Source organism: Podarcis bocagei, assembly GCF_964188305.1.
Source record: "Podarcis bocagei genome assembly, chromosome: 11".
Taxonomy (NCBI): Eukaryota; Metazoa; Chordata; class Lepidosauria; order Squamata; family Lacertidae; genus Podarcis; species Podarcis bocagei.
The window spans coordinates 63466861-63489256 of NC_138136.1; the positions used below are offsets into that span (position 1 = coordinate 63466861).

Genomic DNA, 22396 nt, shown 5'->3' on the forward strand with positions numbered 1-22396 from the left:
TATAGGTCAAAACCAAAGTAAAATAAACAAATAGTCCAGTAGCACCATCTTCAGATACGTATCTGAAGATGTATATACACATGAAAGCTTATACCCAGAACACACTTAGTTGGCCTCTAAGGTGCTACTGGACAATTTATTTCGACTGCATCAGACCAACACGGCTACCTACCTGAATCTAGGTCAAAACCAGCACTTTGAATTGAGCCCAGAGGATTGGCATTATATGCTCGAAACATTATATACTCAAAGGATGACCCTTTCAAAACTTAAGTGTCCTGAAGGCCTTTCAGTGACACCTGTGCTGTTGAACGATGGCACCTGTAAGTTCAGTGTCTGGAGACAGGCAAATCTGGCTCCTGCTGAGGGAGAAGTTTTACAGTTTTTATTAATCAAAATTCCAAGGAGTACTCCTCTACTCCAGGGATCACCATAATCCTGCAGACAGTTTACCCTTCACTCTCTCGTATTTCTTTCTCTCATCTTTAATCCTTGCCAGAAAAGTTTAATTCTGCACGAGCCCCCTCCTCCCTTAAAATCAATGTTAAGCCAACTAATAAGGCATCATTTTTTGTTTCTTCCAGTGGAAAAGATGCACGTCTTGGAAATGCATGGGGGCCTTGCAGCATGAGGTGTGACAAATGAGCCTGAACATCTACTACGGATCTGGAAAGAAAGTCACGCAGATCCACTTTCCAGCTTGCAGTTGCCCTACAAAGACCAATATGAAGCAAATAATTCATTTTGCCACTGTTTTCAACAATCAATAACAAAAGCAGACACACAATGGCGAGTTTAATCATGGTTCATTATATTATCTTTTTGTCAAAGTATAACAATCATACACACCAATTTATTCTCAAACACTGGTTGGCAAACAAAACACCCAGGTCGGCTGCGCACGGAGGCACAGTTGCAGTAACTGAGACAGTAACCAGACACATGCTACACGTCTGGCTGATGGTGACAAGGATACTGTACTGGAAATGCATCCGATTCTCAGCCGCTGCTAATGCTAGCCCGTGGGACTCCTCTGACAGGAGCTAGCAGAAGCTGGGACGGAGGAAGCCTGCAAACAGGCTGGCTGCCTGCAACCATCACTGCATCCTGATTCAAATAAAGAAGTGTTCAGCCCCAGGGGAAATTGGGGTGGGTGGATTAAAGAAGGGGAACTAGCTGCCCTTTCAGGTTCTAAGGCTTGCTAATCAGCTGGGACCATTAGGTAAGCTAGCACCTGGCTCCAGGGTTTTTAGACAAAAGCATACCAAGTACACATATTTGAGCACCTGGGGTGACCTTTCTAAAGGGGTTCGGGCATTTTAGCTGCACTTGTCACCTGCCACCAAAACAGCCAAAAGGAATAAATTGCAAGACTGCCTTGGACCATGCAGTCTGCACTGCAGCCTCCCCATGCAAGTGTTGTCATGGGTGGGGAGAAAGCCCAGGAAGGTTGTCAGCAACTGTGGAGAACGCCAGCACTCTAGTTGAGCCTCTCTTTCCCTCTTGAACAGAAACTGCTGCAAACACGACCCAAGTCAAAAGAACAGTCTCTATTTGCACATGTGGGAACTAGATGGAGTCCCCAGGAAGAAAAGCGAAGGAACTGGGGGTAAACGATAGATAGGGGTGGAAGAAAAACATCCTGTCCAGTTACAACAGCATTTCATGTGAAAAGATTGGAAAGAAGAAAATACAGTTTGGAAAGACAGAGGTGGGAACAAGGTCTCAGGGCTGGCAAGCACAGCTTCTGCAATCCTTAACTTTCTGGGGTGGCCCTGCCACCAAGTAAGATTCCATTTGCAGGGGAAAGGAAGGTTTCTTCTGCAGAGTCAGTTATCTGAAGAACACGGTTATTAGGTGCTAAGAGGAAGTGGCTAGGGCAGAGATACATGATCTATCAAAACCTTTGGAACTACGGCTAGGGCAACCCCGCCAAATTTCATAGTCCCATTTGTAGGCAACTTGAAGGCAGGCAGTTTGCACAATACATGAGAGGGGTCCTTAAAAACTCTCCTCCTCTTGGGGCTTCCAGTTCTCTCATCCTCCCAGCCATCCAAATATCCTGGAACTTTACTATACCAGGGGGGAGGGGTTGCAACTGACATTTGGTGGTGGTAAAGAAGAGTTCTGTCTTTGCTAAAGAAACAGTGGAAGGGAAAAGAGAGAAGAGCAAATGCCACCACTATGGCCACCCAACAGGAAGCCCAAGCAAAATTTTCACCCAGTTTTGCCACCCCCATGAAATCATCCCTGGGTTTAGCCCTACACCTCCCCACCCCCCGTTGAATTTTGAGCCTAAAAATTCTACCTTTGGGCTCAAGGCCAATTAGGAACTGTGGAAGAAAAAAAGAAATAAGAGCAGTGTCTGGTCCAACCGAGATTCTCACCCCAGGGTTGAATCAAAAACCATCCCTGGGAACAGTGGCCATATGGCATCCTGCCACAGACATCAACTCTAAGAGGTATACAAATATATATATCTATATATCTACACATGCGTGCATAGCTGAAGAGGCCACCAGAGTAAGGCTCTAAGTTAAGGCGATGGACAGCGGCTCTCCGTATTAGTATTACAGGATAAAACTGGATGAGGTCCTCTTGAGAACGTGCAACCCATTTTGAGGATGGAAGGGTGGAAGGCAGCTCCCTCCCAGAAATTGGCCCCGTGGGGATTAAGACATACAGGAAAAGTCATGTTACACAGACCAAGAGCCAAGCGCCCCACACAGCAGGCCCCACAGAACCAACCACACCTACTGACAGAGGAACAGGAAAATGCCCACGTCGAATCCAGGGGGGTGGGTAGGAGAGGATCAAAATTTAGCAGGAAGCATTTTTTTTTGGTCTGTGTTAAACAGTAGTGCAAATATACTGGGGGAGCTCAGAGACTCTCATTGTACTCCTGCTGCTAGAGAGGGTGGTATGTGTATATATGTTTCAAGTACCGCCCCCTCACCCCCCAAAAAGCAAAGCAAAGCAAAAGTCATGCACTGACACGAGCTCAGTAGGTTGCATCCTAAGGTGGCTCAATCACACCCAGAATGTAATGCAACAGCCTCTCTCTCGTCTATGCATGGCCAAAGAAACCCTGAATGTTGGCTGTCCATATTTCCATTAAAGATTTCCATTAAAGCGCCCATTAAATCACATTGCAGAGCACAGCAGACTTACAGAAATACATGAAGGAAGCATTCAGGTATTGAAAGATAGGAAGACAGGATTCCCTCTTACTGCTAGTAGATCCCTCTCTATGCCTGCTGAAACACGCATGATGCTCCCAGTATTGTGTGGGTATTTCTGAGCACACGAGCTACACCACTGCTCTCTAGTACACAGCACAGCCAAGGGGAGGCAGGGAGGGAGGAGAGCCTTCCATTTCAAGGGGGATGATGACTGAATTGGAGCCAAGGAGCAGCGAGCGCTCACTAGCCCGAGTCGCTGAAGTAGGCATTGAGCTCCAGGAGCAGCCCCTTGACGTAAACACGCACAGTGTAGAAGAGGGTGAGGAAGTCCTGAGTGCTGAAGATTGTGTCAGCAAGGGCAAAGGGGAGCGTCGAAGGGATGAAACCGCGGCCGTACTCCACCATCCATGTGCCGGCACTCCACTGCACTGATGTGGCCTCTCCAGACCGGTGGATGATGGTATCTCCTGCACAGACAGGAGACAACACTTAAAGAGTCTCATCCTGCTCCTCCTCCCACAGAAGCATCACCTTACAAGGAACACGCAACTCACCTGGGTAGTAGATCTCGCTTTTGGTTGTTCCTTCTTTCCACTGCCGGAAGGTCCCCGAGATGATGGTATCGTAGATATCGGCCCAGTATCGACCTGCAAGGGAAGAAACAGCATCCAGTAGCAATTAAGGACTAAGAGGCAACGCAACACAGTAGACGAGATTTGACTGCTCTTACTGTAACTGCTTGTTTGGAGGGAGATGGAGAAAGCAATGCCAAAATTTCATCCTCCGCCAGCTGTAGAGGTCTTATCATTTGGTGAGGAAATGGGGGATGGAGAGACCAGCGTCAGGGTGGGTTACACCAAAGGAAGGAGTGTGGAAAGGTGGCTTCTGCCTTCAAGAATTGAATAGCCAATCAGGTCTCGATGGAGCGGAAGACCAAGTGGTGTCAGTAGGGCAGAGTGCCTATTACCAAGCTCTGGTTGATTTGCCAGCTAGCGGGTGGCGCTGTGGGTAAAACCTCAGCGCCTAGGACTTGCCGATCGTATGGTCGGCGGTTCGAATCCCCGCGACGGGGTGAGCTCCCGTCGTTCGGTCCCAGCTCCTGCCCACCTAGCAGTTCAAAAGCACTCCTAAGTGCAAGTAGATAAATAGGTACCGCTTTATAGCGGGAAGGTAAACGGCGTTTCCGTGTGCTGCGCTGGTGCTGGCTCTCCAGAGCAGCTTCGTCATGCTGGCCACGTGACCCGGAAGTGTCTGCAGACAGCGCTGGCTCCCGGCCTCTTAAGCGAGATGAGCACGCAACCCCAGAGTCGGACACGACTGGCCCGTACGGGCAGGGGTACCTTTACCTTTTTAACCTCCTGTTTCAATAAATGTAAAGCTCTCTACTTGGGGCCACCCTTGAAGATGATCCAAAAGCTGCAGTTAGTGCAAAATGTGGCAGCCTGTTTAAGCAGGTGAGCCAGCTGCAAGCACATCACTCCCAGTTCTACAGGATGTGCACTGAGACACAGCTGCTTGCCGACATCCACCCTTTATGGCTAATGCTCGAATATGCACTAACTCAGGAGCAAGGTCTACCATTTGTAAGAGGATCTACTTCTAGCTAAAAATGCATATGGATGCAGAAAACGCATATGAAGCAATGTTCCTTGTGCCCAAATCCAAATGGACTGCATAATCTGCACCAACACCACCAATGAAATTGTAGGTCAAACTTAAAACCTCCTCTAAGCTTAGGAGCCAATTCTATTCTCCTGATACTCGAAGAGAGAAATCTTTTTCTCTGACCCTCCATATCAGCATCCTGTGTGGTTCAATCTAGCTTACCTGAGTGTCCCCCAGCGTCGATGGCTGTGCCAAAGAGCAGAACGTACTCAGAGAAGGAAGCATGGAGCAGGCACATGGAACCCATCCAGCCACCGGCATTGACAAACACCCACTGCAAGTCCTCATCTGGCAGGATGTGTCCTGGATGCTTCTTGCGCAGTTCCACAATGATCTTGGAAAAAGCCAACTCGTGGTCCAGGCCTGTAGGAAGAGGGGGGGGGGGGTGGAAAGGCCAAACTGAGTCCTGGTGAGGACAGCCTCCCTTTCATGTGAAAGCGGAAATGAAGCTTCTATCCCTTGTTGGGTAGAACAGATCAGATGACTCCCTCTTATAGTAAGCTGGGAGTCCATCCACACCATCAGCATTTGACTTTACATGGTTTGAGCGTGTAAGAGATCAGTATCAAGTCTTAAAAAATAATTATTTAGTCCCGAAACTGTTTTGCTTGGCAAGACCTGTCTCTCTAAACACAATCCCTGATAGTGGCCAAGCAAGGGCCAGCAAGCTGAGCTTAAGACAGCTGCTCCCTGTTGATTTTTCCATTAACATCAAGCAGGCTGAGATGTTTTGTGTGTTCTGGGACAGAGATGGAAGGTAAGGTGCTGCCTGAGGTAGACTGGAACAGGCCAAGCAAATGCCTCCTTCTCCATAGATCTGAAAACATTTATGCATTTCAATTCATCCAAAACCTTTCACGCCACACCTTTCCTTTAAAAAAGAAATGAGCTGAAGTTAAAACAAATGGCTCTTCCCCCTCAAAAGCCCACCGGGAGTCAAAGAAATGTACATCTGGAAGGGCACCTCAAAGGCTCTCTCTGCATTGCAGGAGCCACAACTAAAGCAGCCCTGGCAGACGGCTGCCCGGCCTCTGGGTTGGAGCAGGGCTGGACACCAGTGTTTAGAAAGTCACTCCAAATTTTGACCTACGGCTGTTTTAAATTTTCGAAAGCCTCAAACCATCACCAATGATTTTTTTTTACCTTATTGGTAATTTCATTGGTTAGGGTTTGTTTGTTTTTAAGGTAGACCACACCACGTATTTTCAACAACCAAGAAGTGAGGTGTATCCTTATCATCACATATTTATTTAAATTTATTAAATTTGTATATATCTCAGGGCAGTTCACAGCATATACAGTGGTACCTCGGGTTAAGTAGTTAATTCGTTCCGGAGGTCTGTTCTTAACCTGAAACTGTTCTTAACCTGAGGTACCACTGTAGCTAATGGGGCCTCCTGCTGCTGCCGCGCCGCTGAAGCACGATTTCTGTTCTCATCCTGAAGCAAAGTTCTTAACCTGAAGCACTATTTCTGAGTTAGCGGAGTCTGTAATCTGAAGCGCATGTAACCTGAAGCGTATGTAACCCGAGGTACTACTCTAAATATTTACACCCTGCCTTTTCTCCTGACAAGAACTCGTGGTGCCTTCCGAATTACAAGCAAGGGCAGCTGAAAAACCCCGTTATTATTATTATTATTATTTCTGTTTACTACATTTCTGCCTGGTGGGTCTCTCAGCCTAAGAACCCGAAGCCCCCCCCCCGAGACAGAGACCCCCCCGACCAGCCCCCCTTCTCCCCCCCTTCCCCCGTGACGCGCCTGCGTGGTGCTTGGCCAGGCGCGCGATCTCCTCGGGGTCGAACTCGAAGCGGCGCGACGAGGCCGAGAGGGCGACCCAGCAGCGCAGCGCCCCCACCAGCAGCGCCGCCGCCGCCGTCACCGCCACCGCCGCCCGCGCCAAGCGCCCGGCCCAGCGCGGCGCCGGCGGCCACCGCATCCCGAAGACGCTGCAGAAGGAGGAGAAGGAGACGAAGCAGCAGCAGGAGGAGGCGGATCGGGGCTACCGCGCCTGCGCCACGGGCAGCCGGACGACCCCGAGCAGAGCCAATGGCAAGCCTCGCCGCCTCAGAACGGCCGGCCAATCACGGCCCGCGCAGCGCCCGCCGGCCAATAGCGGCAGAAGACGCTCGAGCGTCGCGGCCAATGGCGATCCGGGGCGACGCTCTTCGAAGGCCGCTTCGCGCGCGCGTCTCCTCGCTCCGCCCTCGCCATCCCCGGGCACCGCCCACCGCGCGTTCTGTCACGTGAGGCGGCTCGGCCAACCGCGTGCGTCCGGCGCCTCGGGCTGACCCGCGCGCCCTTCGGGGCAAGTTCACGTGACGGGGCGCTGATGGTCACGTGATGGGCTGGCGGGGCCGGAGAGAAGGAAGCGGCGGAGGATGGCGGAGAAGTTCCAGCCCAGCGGTACCTCCTGCAGGGAGAGCGCGGTGGAGGGGGGCGGGCTTGGGAGTTGAGAGGTGTGGGTGGGGCCTGCCTTAAATGGGAGGGGCCTGCTGCTAGTGGATGGGGCTTGCCTTGGAGGGGAGGGGCTTGTTGCTAGGTGTGGGTGGAGCCTGCCTTAAATGGGAGGGGCCTGCTGCTAGTTGTGGGTGGGGCTTGCCTTGGAGGGGAGGGGCTTGTTGCTAGGTGTGGGTGGGGCCTGCCTTAAATGGGAGGGGCCTGCTGCTAGTGGATGGGGCTTGCCTTGGAGGGGAGGGGCTTGTTGCTAGGTGTGGGTGGGGCCTGCCTTAAATGGGAGGGGTCTGCTGCTAGGTGTGGTGGGTGGGGCTTGCCTTGGAGGGGAGGGGCTTGTTGCTAGGTGTGGGTGGGGCCTGCCTTAAATGGGAGGGGCCTGCTGCCAATGGATGGGGCTTGCCTTGGAGGGGAGGGGCTTGTTGCTAGGTGTGGGTGGAGCCTGCCTTAAATGGGAGGGGTCTGCTGCTAGGTGTGGTGGGTGGGGCTTGCCTTGGAGGGGAGGTGCTTGTTGCTAGGTGTGGGTGTAGCCTGCCTTAAATGGGAGGGGCCTGCTGCTAGTGGGTGGGGCTTGCCTTGAAGGGGAGGGGCTTGCTGCTAGGTGTGGGTGGAGCCTACCTTAAATGGGAGGGGCATGCTGCTAGGTGTGGGTGGAGCTTGCTTTGGAGGGGAGGGGCTTGTTGCTGCTGGAGGTGTGTGGGGCTTGCCTTGTGAGGGAGGGGCTTGTTGCTAGGTGTGGGTGGAGCCTGCCTTAAATGGGAGGGGCCTGCTGCTAGTTGTGGGTGGGGCTTGCCTTGGAGGGGAGGGGCTTGTTGCTAGGTGTGGGTGGAGCCTGTCTTAAATGGGAGGGGCCTGCTGCTAGGTGTGGTGGGTGGGGCTTGCCTTTGAGGGGAGGGGCTTCTGTCATGACGTGGAGGGGTCTGTGGCCAGGGAGACAGGCAGGGCTAAAGGGGACCTAGGGGTCATGCTGGTGCCGGTGCCCTAGCTGCCTGTCCCCCTCCTTGTGTTCCTGCGTCTCTAACTCTGCTCCCTCCCTCCCCAGAGCACCAGCACCTGCGCTACAACCCCTTGCGTGATGACTGGGTGCTGGTCTCAGCCCACCGCATGCGGCGCCCGTGGCAGGGGCAGGTGGAGAAGCCGCCCCAGGAGGACATCCCACGATGTGATCCGGGCAACCCTTTGTGCCCCGGAGCCAAGAGAGCCAATGGCCAGGTACTGCGTTGCTGGGGCAGGGAGGCGATACAGGCCCCTTGGGCTGCATGGACCACCCTCAATCCTCAATGGAGGCCATAAAAGGTAAAGGTAAAGGGACCCCTAACCATTAGGTCCAGTCGTGGCCGACTCTGGGGTTGCAGCGCTCATCTCGCTTTGCTGGCCAGGGAGCCGGCGTACAGCTTCCGGGACTAAGCCGCTTCTGGCGAACCAGAACAGCGCATGGAGACGCCGTTTACCTTCCCGCCGGAGCGGTACCTATTTATCTAATTGCACTTTGACGTGCTTTCGAACTGCTAGGTTGGCAGGAGCAAGGACTGAGCAACGGGAGCTCACCCCATCGCGGGGCTTTAAACCGCCGACCTTCCAATCAGCAAGTCCTAGGTTCTGTGGTTTAACCCACAGCGCCACCTGCATCCCTATAATGAAGGCCATAAATCAGTTCATAACCATCAGTTGTGTTTATTTATCACTTTTGCATCCCACCTTTTCTCCAAATACTTAAAGAGGAATGCCTGCCTCTGTTCCTCCCCAGTTTTATCCTCATAGTAACTCTATGAATTAGGCTAGGCTGAGAGACAGTGACTGGCATAAATTCACCCAGGTAAGCTCATGGATACAAGGGAATTTCAACCTTGGTTTCCCAGGTCCTAGTCCAACACTCTAACCACTACACCACACTGGCCACTCCACGCCCTGTATGTTGTGAAGCAGAAAGATCCTGTTATCTTGTGCCTGCGATTTTTTTTTAAAAAAAATACTCTCCAGCAGTGTCTGCAGGACAGTCAAAAGCCAACAAGAAGCTTTACACAGAAACATCAGGCAGTATTGAGGTGGGTTTAATTTTTTTTACTGTCCAGCACAGCGCTCCAAAATCATTCTGCTCTCCACCATCGCCCCTTGAGAACCATTTTCAAACAAGTTCCTCCGGAAAATAGCACGTCCTGTCCAACTTGAAATATTGGAATCCCAATAAAGCAGAATTTTGGTTTTCATTGGATTTTATGGTTGCAGGTATGACTGACTCTCTCTTCCCTGTCCTCTCAGTTCTTGGGAAATTTCCCCCCGGTCCTAAAGACTGAAATCTTGGAAATATTTGGTAGAGAGTTGAAACTAGAGTTGCTGTCCTACAGTCTTGCAGCTCAGCAGCCTGACTGCAATCTGTGTTTTGCTGTGTTTGTCCTCATGCAGGTGAATCCCCACTACGAGAGCACATTTGTCTTTGACAACGACTTCCCTGCGCTGCAGCCAGATGCCCCGGAGCCTGGTAAGAATTTGCCTGGTTTTTCTGATTAGCACTTAGCCGTTTACCAAGGAAGACGAGGCTCAAGGAGAACCCATTTAATGATTCCTCCTCCACAGGGTATGAGCCAGGATCCTTTGTTAATATAGTGAATAGCTTCCAGTTAGGGTTGCTGTGTGTTTTTGTTTCTGGCAGGGCTACCTGTTCAGCCGTAAGGATTCCAGCAGTTAAAAGCAGAAGGGCCTTGTCAGGAAAAAAAAGACACGTGGCAGTTCTGACGCAGGTTGCAGCATTTTTTCAAAGTTGAGGGTCCGTGACTTAGCTGGAAAATGTTAGCTGCCCATGGATGTCCCAGGGGAATGTGGATGGAGGGAAAGGAGCTCATCTTGGTTGGATTTGTTTCAAAGGCTCATCCTGATGTGACAAAAGTTGCTAAAGTACTCCAAGAGGGGCTCTTGTCTTTTCTGACAGGCAGGATGCAATGTAACATGAAAAGAGCCTTTTTTAAAAAAATTATTTAACATAATTATTACAAAATACTGCAAATACATACATACATATATATTTTAGATAAGCACACATATATAAAAAATAACAAAAAGAAAAAAGTAAGAAAAGAAAAAATAATGAGAAAAATAAGAAGAAAAATTGGAAGAATTTCTTCCAGATTTATTCTACAAATATCTCAATAATAAAATTTCATTGGTTGACTTATTTCATTGATTGACTTCCATCGCTTACACTGCACTTCCTATATACCTTTTAAGCAAAATTGTATGTTATCCCGTATTTTCCCCAAACAATCTCATACAAATATTCTAATCAATAAGTTTTCTAAATCTTTCATAAATCTATTCTAAACACAACCAATACAATACAAAGATTAAATGTAAGGTATTGGCACGAGAAGAGCCTTGCTGGATGAGGCCAAGGGCCCATTCAGTCCAGCATTCCATTCCAGGGGTCGGTCGGGTTCTCTTGGGGAGCGCCCCAATTGGCTTACTGCTTCTGTGCAAAACAGGCAAGGGCCTGGGACCACCTCATGCTGGATGCTCCTGCACTGTGGAGAGCCATGGTTGAAGTCTGCAGAATAATGGGATCTTCTTTGTGCTGTTTGCTGCACTTAAAGATACCCCTCCATCCATGGAGATCCACTGTCAATTCCTGAGCTGTCAGCAGGCATCCATGCAGTGTGACATCTCTGCGTAGTCCAGGATTAGGAACAGTTTCCCCTTGTTGATTTACAATACAGTGGTACCTCGGGTTAAGAACATAATTCGTTCCGGAGGTCCGTTCTTAACCTGAAGTGCCACTTTAGCTAATGGGGCCTCCCACTGCTGCCATGCCGCCGCCGCACAATTTCTATTCTCATCCTGAAGCAAAGTTCTTAATATTTCGGAGGTGATATTTCTGAGTTAGTGGAGTCTGTAACCTGAAGCGTATGTAACCTGAAGCGTATGTAACCCGAGGTACCACTGTATGCTGAGGGGATGTTGCACCACCATGAACAGTGGTACCTCTGGTTGCAGACACTATCCGTTCTGGGGTGTTGTTCGCACCCTGAAAAGTCCGTAACCTTAGTGGCACTTCTGCGCATGTGCAAAGCGCAATAGAGCGCTTCTGCGCATCCACGAACCGCACAGAACACTTCTGCACGTGCAGCGCACGGCAAAACCCGGAAGTAAACACTTCCAGGTTTGCTGCATTTTTAACCTGAAAAAACGCAACATGAAGCATTTGCAAGAGGAGGTATGACTGTACAAACCTCTCGCTTGCCCTTCACAGTGTGCACCATATACATTGGGCCTGAAAGTCCCTCCTGAGTTGGGGGCAGCAGAGTTCACTGCAGGAGGTGGCGGGCGGGATTGCAGTCGAGCAGTAGCACTGATGACAAGTCCCTGGCTGGGCTAGAAGATGAATTTGTGGGGTCTGAGGGGGGCTGACGTCGCAGCTGTGCAACCTCGGTGCGCTGGCTTCTTCCTGCCTTTCCTGGATTGCACCCGTTGCCCGCCTCCCTGCGTTGCTCACTGGATTTCCTCTCCTTCCCCAGATGCTGGCGACCACCCCTTGTTCCGTGCAGCGTCCGCTCGAGGCGTGTGGTAAATCCGGCACCTTGTGTTCCCCAGCCCTGCCCTCCTGCTGAGCCGAATGGCTGGCTCTAGGGTTGCATTGTATTGCTCCCCCCTTTTTTTGCACTTTTCCCTTCTTGGCCCAGTCCTTCTCTCTGCCTTTTCCTGGAACTGCGAACAGTTTTTGCAGAGTAAGAATTACTAGGCTTGCCTTGCCTTGCCTTCATCTTATCATGATTTGCCCAACTGTCTGGCTTTCCACTTCCATATGCATGACTTCACCCAAGTTAGCTGCTTTGATTTCTAGTCCCAGGGATCTCAAGGTCACCTCTGCTGTTTTACTCTTTTTGTAAACTGCTTTGTGTTTAAAAATATATATATTATTAAGCAGTGTAATTTCTATGAATTAAAATGTGGAGTTGTTTGCTCTGCAGCCACTTAGGAGTGGCATACCCCATTCAGACCTGTCCTGTACTTGGGATGCAAACTAGTCTGGATTATGGTTTGGGGTTGGGGTGGATTTGATAACCTGGGTCCTTCCAGCCACTTGATTCTAGGATCTCTGCTCCTTCTCCTTTTCCCTTTCCTCCCAGCAAAGTGATGTGCTTCCACCCCTGGTCTGACATGACTTTGCCCCTCATGTCACTTGCCGAGATCCGCAGCGTGATTGACAAGTGGTCGGAGATAGCTGTGGAGCTGGGTGCCTCTTACTCCTGGGTGCAGGTCAGTTGCTTCGCCAACCACCACAACCCCTCCTGCCCCAGGACTTCTGTCAGATGGCTGTTGCTCGAGAGTAACCAGGCAGCACTCCAACCTGTCTTTTACAGGCTTTATTTTGGTGCAAACTATTTACAGTGAAGAGCGTCTAAAGTTCACGTCTGGCTCAATCGCTAGCAGAATCTGGGAGTGGTCTGTTTTTGGACCTCCCCCAACATAAGAGTTTCTTTACCCCCAACCGTCTCCTTCCCTCTTTGCGCCTTAGGCTGCTGCGCAGGACGGGAGATGGCAAGGGCGTGTTTCCCTCCTGTCGGCCTTGCCTAGGAGCGGTGTTAAGGCTCCCAGAAGCATCCTCTGGTTCCTGCACCTCTTCCCCACTAGAGGTGGGGCTTTCCTCCTCCCCGGAAGAGGAACTGTTTCACAAGGTTTTCCAAGGCTCCCTGTAACACAGCTGCCCTTCTGTTCCTCGCCTCTGAGCCGATGGCAGTTCCCTGACCACTTCGTCTTTACTAACCCTTACATTAATGTCCAAGAGTAGAAGGAACAACAACGAAAGAGGTTTTCTTGTGCTTCTCTCTCCCTGCACCCTCAAACTCTGTAACTTGTAGCTTGCTTGTTGTGAGTTACTTCTTCACACAGAGCATAGTTAAACTACGGAACTTGCTGCTACAGAAAGCCATGATGGCTCCTAGCCACGAAGGCTATGCTCTGCCCCCATAGTTGGAGGCTAGAAAAATGCAACCTGTGCTGGTGATAGAAGTAGTACAACTCATGCAACACATTGGCGACTAATATACACACAATAATTACCAAAATGATTATACATTCTTTATCAGTCTTCTGGGAAAAATACAAAACCTTATGCAAAGCCACAGAGACTTGCGAACTACTAGGTAAGTTCATGAAGATACCAACAAAGCAAATCAGTCTCTTAAGCTTAAGCCAAGAAATAGTATTCTCTATGAAACTGACAATGCCAAACCTAGACAGCATCTTCAAAAGCAGAGACATCACCTTGCCAACAAAGGTCCGTATAGTAAAAGCTCTGGTTTTCCCAGTAGTGATGTATGGAAGTGAGAGCTGGACCATCAAGAAGGCTGATCGCCGAATAATGGATGCTTTTGAATTCTGGTGCTGGAGGAGACTCTTGAGAGTCCCATGGACTGCAAGAAGATCAAACCGATCCATTCTGAAGGAAATCGGCCCTGAGTGCTCACTGGAAGGACAGATCCTGAAGCTGAGGCTCCAAGACTTTGGCCACCTCATAAGAGAGAAGACTCCCTGGAAAAGACCCTGATGTTGGGAAAGATGGAGGGCACAAGGAGAAGGGGACAGCAGAGGACGAGATGGTTGGACAGTGTTCTCGAAGCTACCAGCATGAGTTTGGCCAAACTGCGGGAGGCAGCGGAAGACAGGAGTGCCTGGCGTGCTCTGGTCCAGGGGGTCACGAAGAGTCGGACATGACTAAACAACTAAACAACAACATGAAATTGAATATCAATATATGTATCAAGGCTTTGAGATTAGACCACTGAAGACGCCCAGAAAACTACCTTGGGAGTGTGCTACCTGCAAGCCCCAGTAAAAGAGCCCCATTGGGGGCAAACAGCGGCCTCTTGATTACTTGGACTGCCAGGGTGAAACAGGTGCAAAACGCCAGCACCCTGTCTATAGCTTCATCAACATCCATCTACAACTTTATTAACATCTCTCAGTATTGTGAACAACACTGAACTTACCTCTTGTTGGTATCTTCATGAACTTACCTAAAAAGATAAAGAAAACAAAAGACTGAGTTAAGCACCTGAAAAATCTATTGAAATCAGACATTATAAGTTCATCTTAGGTTGGGTAGTTCGCAAGTCTCTGTGGTTTTGCATAAGGTTTTGTATTTGTCTCAGAAGATTGATAAAGAATGTATAATCATTTTGGTAATTATTGTGTGTATATTAGTCGCCAACATGTTGCATGAGTTGTACTGCCCATAACTGGAGGCAGCAATGCTTCTGAATAGCAGTTACTGGAAACCACAGGAGAGGGGAGAGGGCTTTTGTGCCCGGATCCTGCTCTGCGGGTCTCCCATAACGGCAGCTGCTTAGCCCCTGTGAGAATAGGATGCTGGACTAGGTGGGCCTTGGGCCTGATCCAGCAGGCTCTTATGTTCTTACATTATCTCCTGCTCCATCCCTTCTTAGGCTGCCCATTCTTCCCGGAGAGAAGCAATAGTTTCCCTTTTAGAAGGCAAAAATGGTGAGCGATCTGGAGCAGGAATGGGGAACCCTTGGTGCCTCTTAACTGGCTCTTGGGGTTCTCCCAAGGCCAGACACTCTCCTGAGCTGATCTGCCTTGGCATTCCGTCGTTTTTGCCTGGCTGCAATGCATCTTTCAACTCTGTCCCTGCTTCTTGTTAGCCTGGGGGTAGGCTAGAGAGGGACTTGTGGGTGTGTATAAATCGGCTTACTGTACCAAAGCACAATTTCACTAAGAATCCAGAATAGGGAACCAGTTTCCCTGCCTTGGAACTTTGACCACTGGTCAGTTCAAAGGGGGTTTAAGAGGTACCAGTCATTAACTTGCATAAGATCACTCCTTTTCCTCCTTGCAGATCTTTGAGAACAAAGGAGCCATGATGGGCTGTTCCAACCCTCACCCTCACTGCCAGGTAAGGAGGTTTTCTAGGAAGCTGCCTTCTTCTGAGCCAGTTAGCTCAGTGTTGCCTCCACTGACTGGTCGTGGCTCTTCAGAGGGTGGGACCCAAACCAGTGAGTTCAAATGGCACGGAAGGCGATTCCGACTAAACATCAGGAAGAACATGCTGAGAGTAAGAGCTGTTGGACAGTGGAACAGACTCCCTTGGAAGGTGGTGGACTCTCCTACCTTAGAGGTTTTCAAGCAGAGGTTGGATGGCCAAAAGTCAGGGATTCATTGGTTGAGATTCCTGCACTGCGGGGGGGGGGGGGTTGGTGTAGATGACTCCTGGGGGTCCCTTCCAGTTCTATAATTCTATGATTCGACATGTGGAACGTCCTCCTTGTCGTTGCTTTTTAGGGGATGCGGGTGGCGCTGTAGTCTAAACCACTGAGCCTTTTGGGCTTGCCGATCAAAAGGTTGGTGGTTTAAATCCCCAGGATGGAGTGAGCTCCCGTTACTCTGTCCCTGCTCCTGCCAACCTAGCAGTTCGAAAGCACACCAGTGCAAGTAGATAAATAGGTACCGCTGCGGCAGGAAGGCAAATGGCGTTTCGGTGTGCTCTGGTTTCTGTCACGGTGTTCTGTTGCACCAAAATGGTTTAGTCATGCTGGCCACATGACCCAGAAAGCTGTCTGTGGACAAATGCCGGCTCCCTCGGCCTGAAAGCGAGATGAGCGCCACAACCCCATAGTCACCTTTGACTAGACTTAACCATCCAGGAGTCCTTTACCTTTTACCTTTATCTTAAAGGTAAAGGTAAGGGGACCCCTGACCATTAGGTCTAGTTGTGGCCGACTTTGGGGTTGCGGCGCTCATCTCGCTTTGATTCCCTCACTCTTTCCTTTTCTACTCTGATCGGTATCAGAAACTGAGATATATAAGCTTAGGTGCCAAATGGCTCCTTAAACCAGGGTTGAAGCCGCCAGAACGGAACGCCTAGTTGGCATTTGGGGGCCAGGCAGCTCAAAAGTTGCCTTGGTTTTCAGGTTCCTGAAATCCATTCTGATTGTGCAGGTGAAATAGAATGGGTAGAGTTCTACAGGGTGCGTAGCTAAATAGTCCTTCTATAGGATGTGCTTGAAAATAGTCACGATCCGAGGTTCCCTACGCATGCACCTCCCGATGGTGGAGATGTCGGGCACCATCCTGGTGCCCAGTCATCTTTAAAGGTAAAGGGACCCCTGACCGTTAGGCCCAGTCGTGGCCGACTCTGGGGTTGTGGCGCTCATCTCGCTTTACTGGCCGAGGGAGCCGGCGTACAGCTTCCGGGTCATGTGGCCAGCATGACTAAGCCGCTTCTGGCGAACCAGAGCAGCGAACGGAAGCGCCGTTTACCTTCCCGCTGGAGCGGTACCTATTTATCTACTTGCACTTTGACGTGCTTTCAAACTGCTAGGTTGGCAGGAGCAGGGACCGAGCAACGGGAGCTCACCCCGTCGCGGGGATTCGAACCGTCGACCTTCTGATCGGCAAGCCCTAGGCTCTGTGGTTTCACCCACAGCGCCACCTGCCTCCCTACCTTTATCTTACTTGCTCTTAAAATGTTGGCCACATGGTGGCAATGTAAGCCTGCAAATACCCTACTATAAACCGTGCGTTGAGGCACTGTGTTTTCCAGGGGAAGTTGCCTTGGAAGCTGCCTTCCCCTGAGTCAGATGTACCCTGACTAGCAAGTGACTCCAGGGTTCCAGGCAGGGGACATTCTTAGCCCTGGTAGGGACTGAATCTGGAACCTTGTGCATTGAAAACAGATGTTCTGCCGCTACGCCTCAGTTGGTAAGACTTGAGCGTGGAGGCTTTATAATTGCCCGGATGCACTGATGCATCCCTTCTCATCCCCTCCCTAGGTCTGGGCCAGCAATTTCCTTCCCAACGAAGCCTCCCTGGAGGACCGGACACAACAGAAGCACCTTTGCGAGCGTGGCATCCCCATGCTGCTCGAATACGCCCAGCTGGAGGCCGAGAGGAAGGTCGGGGACCCCTGGCGTGCGGGGAGGGTGGCAGTGGCGCTTGGACCTGTGGCTGAGCCCCTCTTTGTGATCCCTGGCAGGAGCGGATTGTGGTGGAGAACTCTGACTGGGTGGTGGTGGTGCCTTACTGGGCGGTGTGGCCTTTTCAGACCCTCCTGCTTCCTCGACAACGACATGTCCGTCGCCTTCAGGACCTCCAGGACGGGGAAAGAGACAGTGAGTGCCCCAGCAGAAGAGGGCGGGGTCATGGAACGGGCGCTGCCGCCTCCCTGAAATGTGGGGACAAGGGAAGCAGGGGCAATCCAAGAAGAAGGAATAGAGGGGGCATTGCCAGAGGAACAGACTACCCTTGGCATTGTATGAGTGGAGAACCTGCACACTGAGGTGTGAGGTTTGTGTGTGCAAGGGAAGGTGGAGGCACGGATGTTGTCAAGCTGGCAACTGTTTAGGGCTGCCCCGAGTTGCCCAACAACTTACTGTATCAAAATAATAATAATAATAATAATAATAATAATAATAATAATAATAATAATAATAATAATAATAATAAAAATGTATTATATATGCCCCACCCAATACAGGAATCATAGAATCTTTTTTTCTTCCTGCTGCATCACACCATTGACTCAGGTGAAGCTTGCGGTCTGCTAAGACCTCTAGATAGAATAGAATTGAATAGAATTAGAATAGAATAGAATAGAATAGAATAGAATAGAATAGAATAGAATTTATTATTTATACCCCGCCCATCTGGCTGGGCTTCCCCAGCCACCCTGGGTGGCTTCCAACAAAGTATTAAAATACAGTGGTCTGTTAAACATTAAAAGCTTCCCTAAACAGGGCTGCCTTCAGATGTCTTCTAAAAGTCTGGTAGTTGTTTTTCTCTTCGACATCTGGTGGGAGGGCGTTCCACAGGGAGGGTGCCACTACTGAGAAGGCCCTCTGCCTGGTTCCAGGTAGCTTTGCTTCTCGCAGCGAGGGAACTGCCAGAAGGCCCTCGGCACTGGATCTCAGTGTCTGGGCTGAATGATGGGGGTGGAGACGCTCCTTCAGGTACACTGGGTGCAGGCCATTTAGGGCTTTAAAGGTCAGCACCAACACTTTGAATTGTGCTCGGAAACGTACTGGGAGCCAATGCAGGTCTTTCAAGACCAGTGTTATATGGTCTCGGCGACCGCTCCCAGTCACCAGTCTAGCTGCCGCATTCTGGATTAGTTGTAGTTTCCGGGTCACCTTCAAAGGTAGCCCCACGTAGAGCGCATTGCAGTAGTTCGTGGTGAGTTCTGGCACCTATTTTTCTTGAAAACAAAAAGCCGTGGGGCGAACCACATACGCTGCCTCAATCTCCCTGTAGGAAAAGGGTAGACTGTAAGTGCAATTAAATAAGCAAATATGTTGTGCGGAAAGGTCAGCTGCTGAAGGTCTTTGAGAGCAGTTGGGCCAGAGCATCTGGAGGGGTCTTTTAAGGTCAAGGATAAATGATTTGATCTATGGGGCCGCATTGAAGCCATGAAGGGCCTCTTCCTGGTCCACCAAACTTTGTGTTGGTGCTTAAGAGCAGCTCCGTCACTGTTGCCCTGCGCATGTTATTGGCCTTGTGTCTCAGGTGATGGAGCCAGGTTGAGACTGTGGTCGGCCGCAGCAGAATCAGGGCAATTGTTTCCTGGGAAAGATGCCTCAGGTGGGATTCGTGCTGCTGGCCGGAGCTTGGGCTGTGAGCTTTATATGAAGCATCTTAATCCATGGAAGCTTTCTGAGCAAGATTTCGCGCACACAAGGCAAGCAGGCTGATGTCTCTGGGTCTCCTGTCTTTCAGGCCTGGCTTCCATCATGAAGAGGCTTCTCACCAAGTACGACAATCTCTTCCAGATCTCCTTCCCTTACTCCATGGGGTGGCATGGTAAGCGCGGGGCAGAGAAATTTCACGTGCCCAAGGATTTTGATTCTGTGTCGAAGTTCTCTTGAAGCCCACCTGGTATGAATAGTTGGGCTGCCATGATCTTGTCCAACCCCCTGTGATGCAAGGTTGCCTCAACCTTCCCTTTTCTGTTAGGAGGACGGGAGTCTTTGTTTGCCCTGTCCTGCCCTCTCTCCTTGACCAACTCTTAATAATTAATAATAATAATAATAATAATAATAATAATAATAATAATAAATATTTATTTATACCCCGCCCTTCCCGGTTCAAAAACCGGGCTCAGGGCTGCTAACAACAAATTTAAAACACTTAATTGTAAAAGCGACATAAAATACAGTATAAAACCATGAATAACAATAAAATTCAAAGTTCAGAAATCAATTTAGGAGAAATCCATCTAATCTAGCTGGCTAAATTAATCCTATTTGGGCCAGCGAGGAGGCCAGGGGAGAATTAGCTGTGGGGTCGCAGAGCAGGTGATCTTCATAAAAGGGGAGGGGGAGGGAAGAGAAGGGAAGGGAAATAAAAGATCAGGCTGAATTCAAATTAAAGGCCAGGCGGAGTATCTCTGTCTTACAGGCCCGATGGAAGGAGGTTAAATCCTGAAGGGCACTAGTCTCATGGGACAGAGCATTCCACCTGGTCGGAGCCATCACTGAGAAGGCCCTGGCCCTGGTGGAGGATAGTCTGACTTCCTTAGGGCCCGGGACCTCTAAACTATGGTTATTCATGGACCTTAAGGTCCTCTGCAGGGCAGAATTCCTTCCCAGCCTTCCCTTCCTGACGGTGAGGGTCAAATTTACTCATTTGGGCCTGATCCAGCCAACGCATCTGCATCCCCTGCACTAACCGGCACCTGATGCTCTGCCTTGCGGTGCCCCAGCCTCACTCCCTCTTCTCTCCTCCTCTAATAGGAGCCCCAACAGGACCCTACCTTGACGCCGACTGCAGCCACTGGCAGCTGCACGCCCATTACTACCCACCGTTGCTGCGTTCAGCCACCGTCCGCAAGTTCATGGTTGGCTACGAAATGCTGGCGCAGGCTCAGAGGGACTTGACGCCCGAGCAGGTGAGCAGAACTTGGCAAGTAAAGAGGGGACAGGATAAGAGTTTGTAAAACGGGGCTTGGCCTGGGAAGAGGTAAGTTTTTCTCCCTCGCTCATAACACCACCTCGTGGACATCCAGTGAAGCTGAACGTTGGGAGATTCAGGGCAGAGGAAAGCGCACATTTAAACTGTGGAACTCCCTGCCACAAGATGGCAGGGATGGCCGCCAATCCTAGATGGCTTTACAAGAGGATTGGACCAATTCATGGAGGAGAAGGCTTTCGATGGCTATTGGCCATGGTGGCTCTGCTCTGTCTATGCAGCAATGCTTCCAAATATCAGGTGTTGGAAGCCACAGGAGAGGAGAGTCCTGCTGTTGTGTTTGAATCCTGCTTCTGGGTTTCCCACAACATCTGGTTGTCCACAATGGGCCATTGGCCTGATCCAGCAGGCTCTTCTTACATTCTTAGATACACATTGTGAACGGGTTAAGAAAGCAATTTATGGCAGAAGTTTGTGGAAACAAGAAAGAAGGCGACAGGAGGGGCAGTGGTGAATATTGCTGGAATAGAGTTATTCTAAGTTCTTTCTTCTTTAGCAAGTTTGAGGCCTGGTTGGATTGGGGCAGAGAGGCTCTCCTTTTCCTGGGCCTTCTCTTTGACTGTCAGGAGTTCAGCCTACACTCAAGTAGGACCCTGGCAGAGACACATGCCCGACTGACGGGCATTACCTCCCTCCTGGTCGATCGTTCGGGAGCTTCATAAGCTTTCTTCAGCCCGAACATCACAGCGACCGATGCCAACCGACACCGGCACACTTAGAGATCCACAGAGTTTGCACAAATTGCATGACAGACCTCAACAACTCAGCATTTTGGCTAATCTACTTTATTTACATATAAAGACACACGGAGCACTGCAACATGGCTCCCTCTCTCTCTCTCTCTCTCTAGCATCAGACAGCAAAGAGAGAAAGAACAAAGGACAATAGTCCCACTTCACGGAACACAGTAACACAAACATCCTGTCTCCGTCACTTCCCACTCTGTGGAGTCAAAACATACACCGTCATGTGATAGACAAAAATCCCATGACTGCAGTCATGGACCAGGAATTCTAACAGTGCGCACACTAATTCCCTTTTTTCCCCACAGGCTGCCGAGCGCTTGAGAAACCTGCCTGAAGAGCATTATCAGCTGGAACGAAGAGAGACTTCATAGCGCAGAAGCACAACAGGGACCTTTTGGGTTTGGGACCCTTGGTTGATCACTGTGATTTTGGATAAAGGGGATCAGCGTGAATCGTTCCTGTGGGGGAAGCTTCTGTAATTTGGGAGCTGTGCAGGGCACGTGGCGTGGGCTGTGTATAGCTTTGGCAGCCGGGGCCGAGCTGGAATCGTCTTTCTGCCCTGCTAAACCGAGGTCTTTTGAGGCACATCAAGCTTTTCTGGGAGAAGCACCCTCTCCTCTTGGCGAAAAGGCTCAGCAAAACCTTCTGGGTCCACTATTCCTGCAAAGGCTGTATGATCTACAGGGGTTGGACGTCTCGGTGAACCCTGGGTCTTTTCCAGCTCCACAGTTCTATGAAGCTGCTCTAATGCTGTATTGTTTTTAACACTTGATTGGGAGCCGCCCAGAGTGGCTGGGGAAACTCAGCCAGATGGGCGGGGTATAAATAATAAATTATTATTATTAGCACTAAGAAATGGACATTGGAAACAAGCCCTCCCAACACCCAGCTTTTAATGCTTCCACTGGTGGATCATTCTGTTCACTGTGTCCTCCTCCCTATTGCAGGGAGCTACAGGAATTAAGATGGACCTTATTTAGGAGCTGTAGTGGTTGTATGGTAACTGGTGATCCTCACCTTCATCTCCTTTTCCGTGCCCCCCCCTGGCTGTCATAAGCCTTCAGTTGTTTTCACTGAGGTCTTGAACAGAAGGAACATTTGCCACACATCTGCCCTGCTTGAGCAAAGACCCCTATGCGTCCGATCTTAAAAATGTAGCATAAACACCGACAACTGGGAAACACTGGCCTGCGAGTGTTCCAATTGGAGAACAGCCTTTACCAAAGGTGTCGTGGGCTTTGAAGACGCTTGAACTCAGGACGCAAGGGAGAAATGCGCTAAGAGGAAGGCACGCTTGTCAAACCCTCACCGTGATCAACTCCCGCTTGGAAACCTACATCCCCACTGTGGAAGGACGTGTGGATCTAGAATTGGCCTCCAC

General features: G+C 50.1%; 2 protein-coding genes across 2 annotated transcripts; one reads left to right on the forward strand and one right to left on the reverse strand.

Moving 5' to 3' along the window:
• Positions 1 to 794: 794 nt before the first annotated feature.
• Positions 795 to 6810, reverse strand: SIGMAR1 (sigma non-opioid intracellular receptor 1). Its single transcript, XM_081213225.1, has 4 exons — positions 6608 to 6810; positions 5010 to 5210; positions 3737 to 3829; positions 795 to 3649 (listed from the first exon to the last, which is right to left on the reverse strand). The coding sequence occupies exons 1-4, from the start codon at positions 6783 to 6785 to the stop codon at positions 3426 to 3428; spliced, it is 696 nt and encodes a 231-aa protein (XP_081069351.1). The 5' UTR covers positions 6786 to 6810; the 3' UTR covers positions 795 to 3425.
• A 297-nt stretch (positions 6811 to 7107) lies between these two features.
• GALT (galactose-1-phosphate uridylyltransferase) lies at positions 7108 to 21871 on the forward strand. The gene is made up of 11 exons (XM_081213139.1): positions 7108 to 7252; positions 8343 to 8512; positions 9704 to 9779; positions 11806 to 11854; positions 12418 to 12547; positions 15147 to 15203; positions 17080 to 17202; positions 17283 to 17418; positions 19019 to 19102; positions 20035 to 20189; positions 21321 to 21871. The coding sequence occupies exons 1-11, from the start codon at positions 7228 to 7230 to the stop codon at positions 21384 to 21386; spliced, it is 1071 nt and encodes a 356-aa protein (XP_081069265.1). The 5' UTR covers positions 7108 to 7227; the 3' UTR covers positions 21387 to 21871.
• Positions 21872 to 22396: the final 525 nt, after the last annotated feature.

What these genes read in the sequence shown, in the direction of transcription:
- GALT (XM_081213139.1), top strand. Translation starts at nt 7,228, where the DNA reads ATGGCGGAGAAGTTCCAGCCCAGCG. An exon ending in GGAGAAGTTCCAGCCCAGCG is followed by an intron (nt 7,253 to 8,342) that starts GTACCTCCTGCA and finishes CTCCCTCCCCAG; the next exon opens with AGCACCAGCACCTGCGCTAC. An exon ending in CCTCTTACTCCTGGGTGCAG is followed by an intron (nt 12,548 to 15,146) that starts GTCAGTTGCTTC and finishes TCCTCCTTGCAG; the next exon opens with ATCTTTGAGAACAAAGGAGC.
- SIGMAR1 (XM_081213225.1), bottom strand. Translation starts at nt 6,785, where the DNA reads ATGCGGTGGCCGCCGGCGCCGCGCTGGGCCGGGCGCTTGGCGCGGGCG. An exon ending in CGACGCTGGGGGACACTCAG is followed by an intron (nt 3,830 to 5,009) that starts GTAAGCTAGATT and finishes CTTCCCTTGCAG; the next exon opens with GTCGATACTGGGCCGATATC. An exon ending in AAGCGAGATCTACTACCCAG is followed by an intron (nt 3,650 to 3,736) that starts GTGAGTTGCGTG and finishes CTGTCTGTGCAG; the next exon opens with GAGATACCATCATCCACCGG.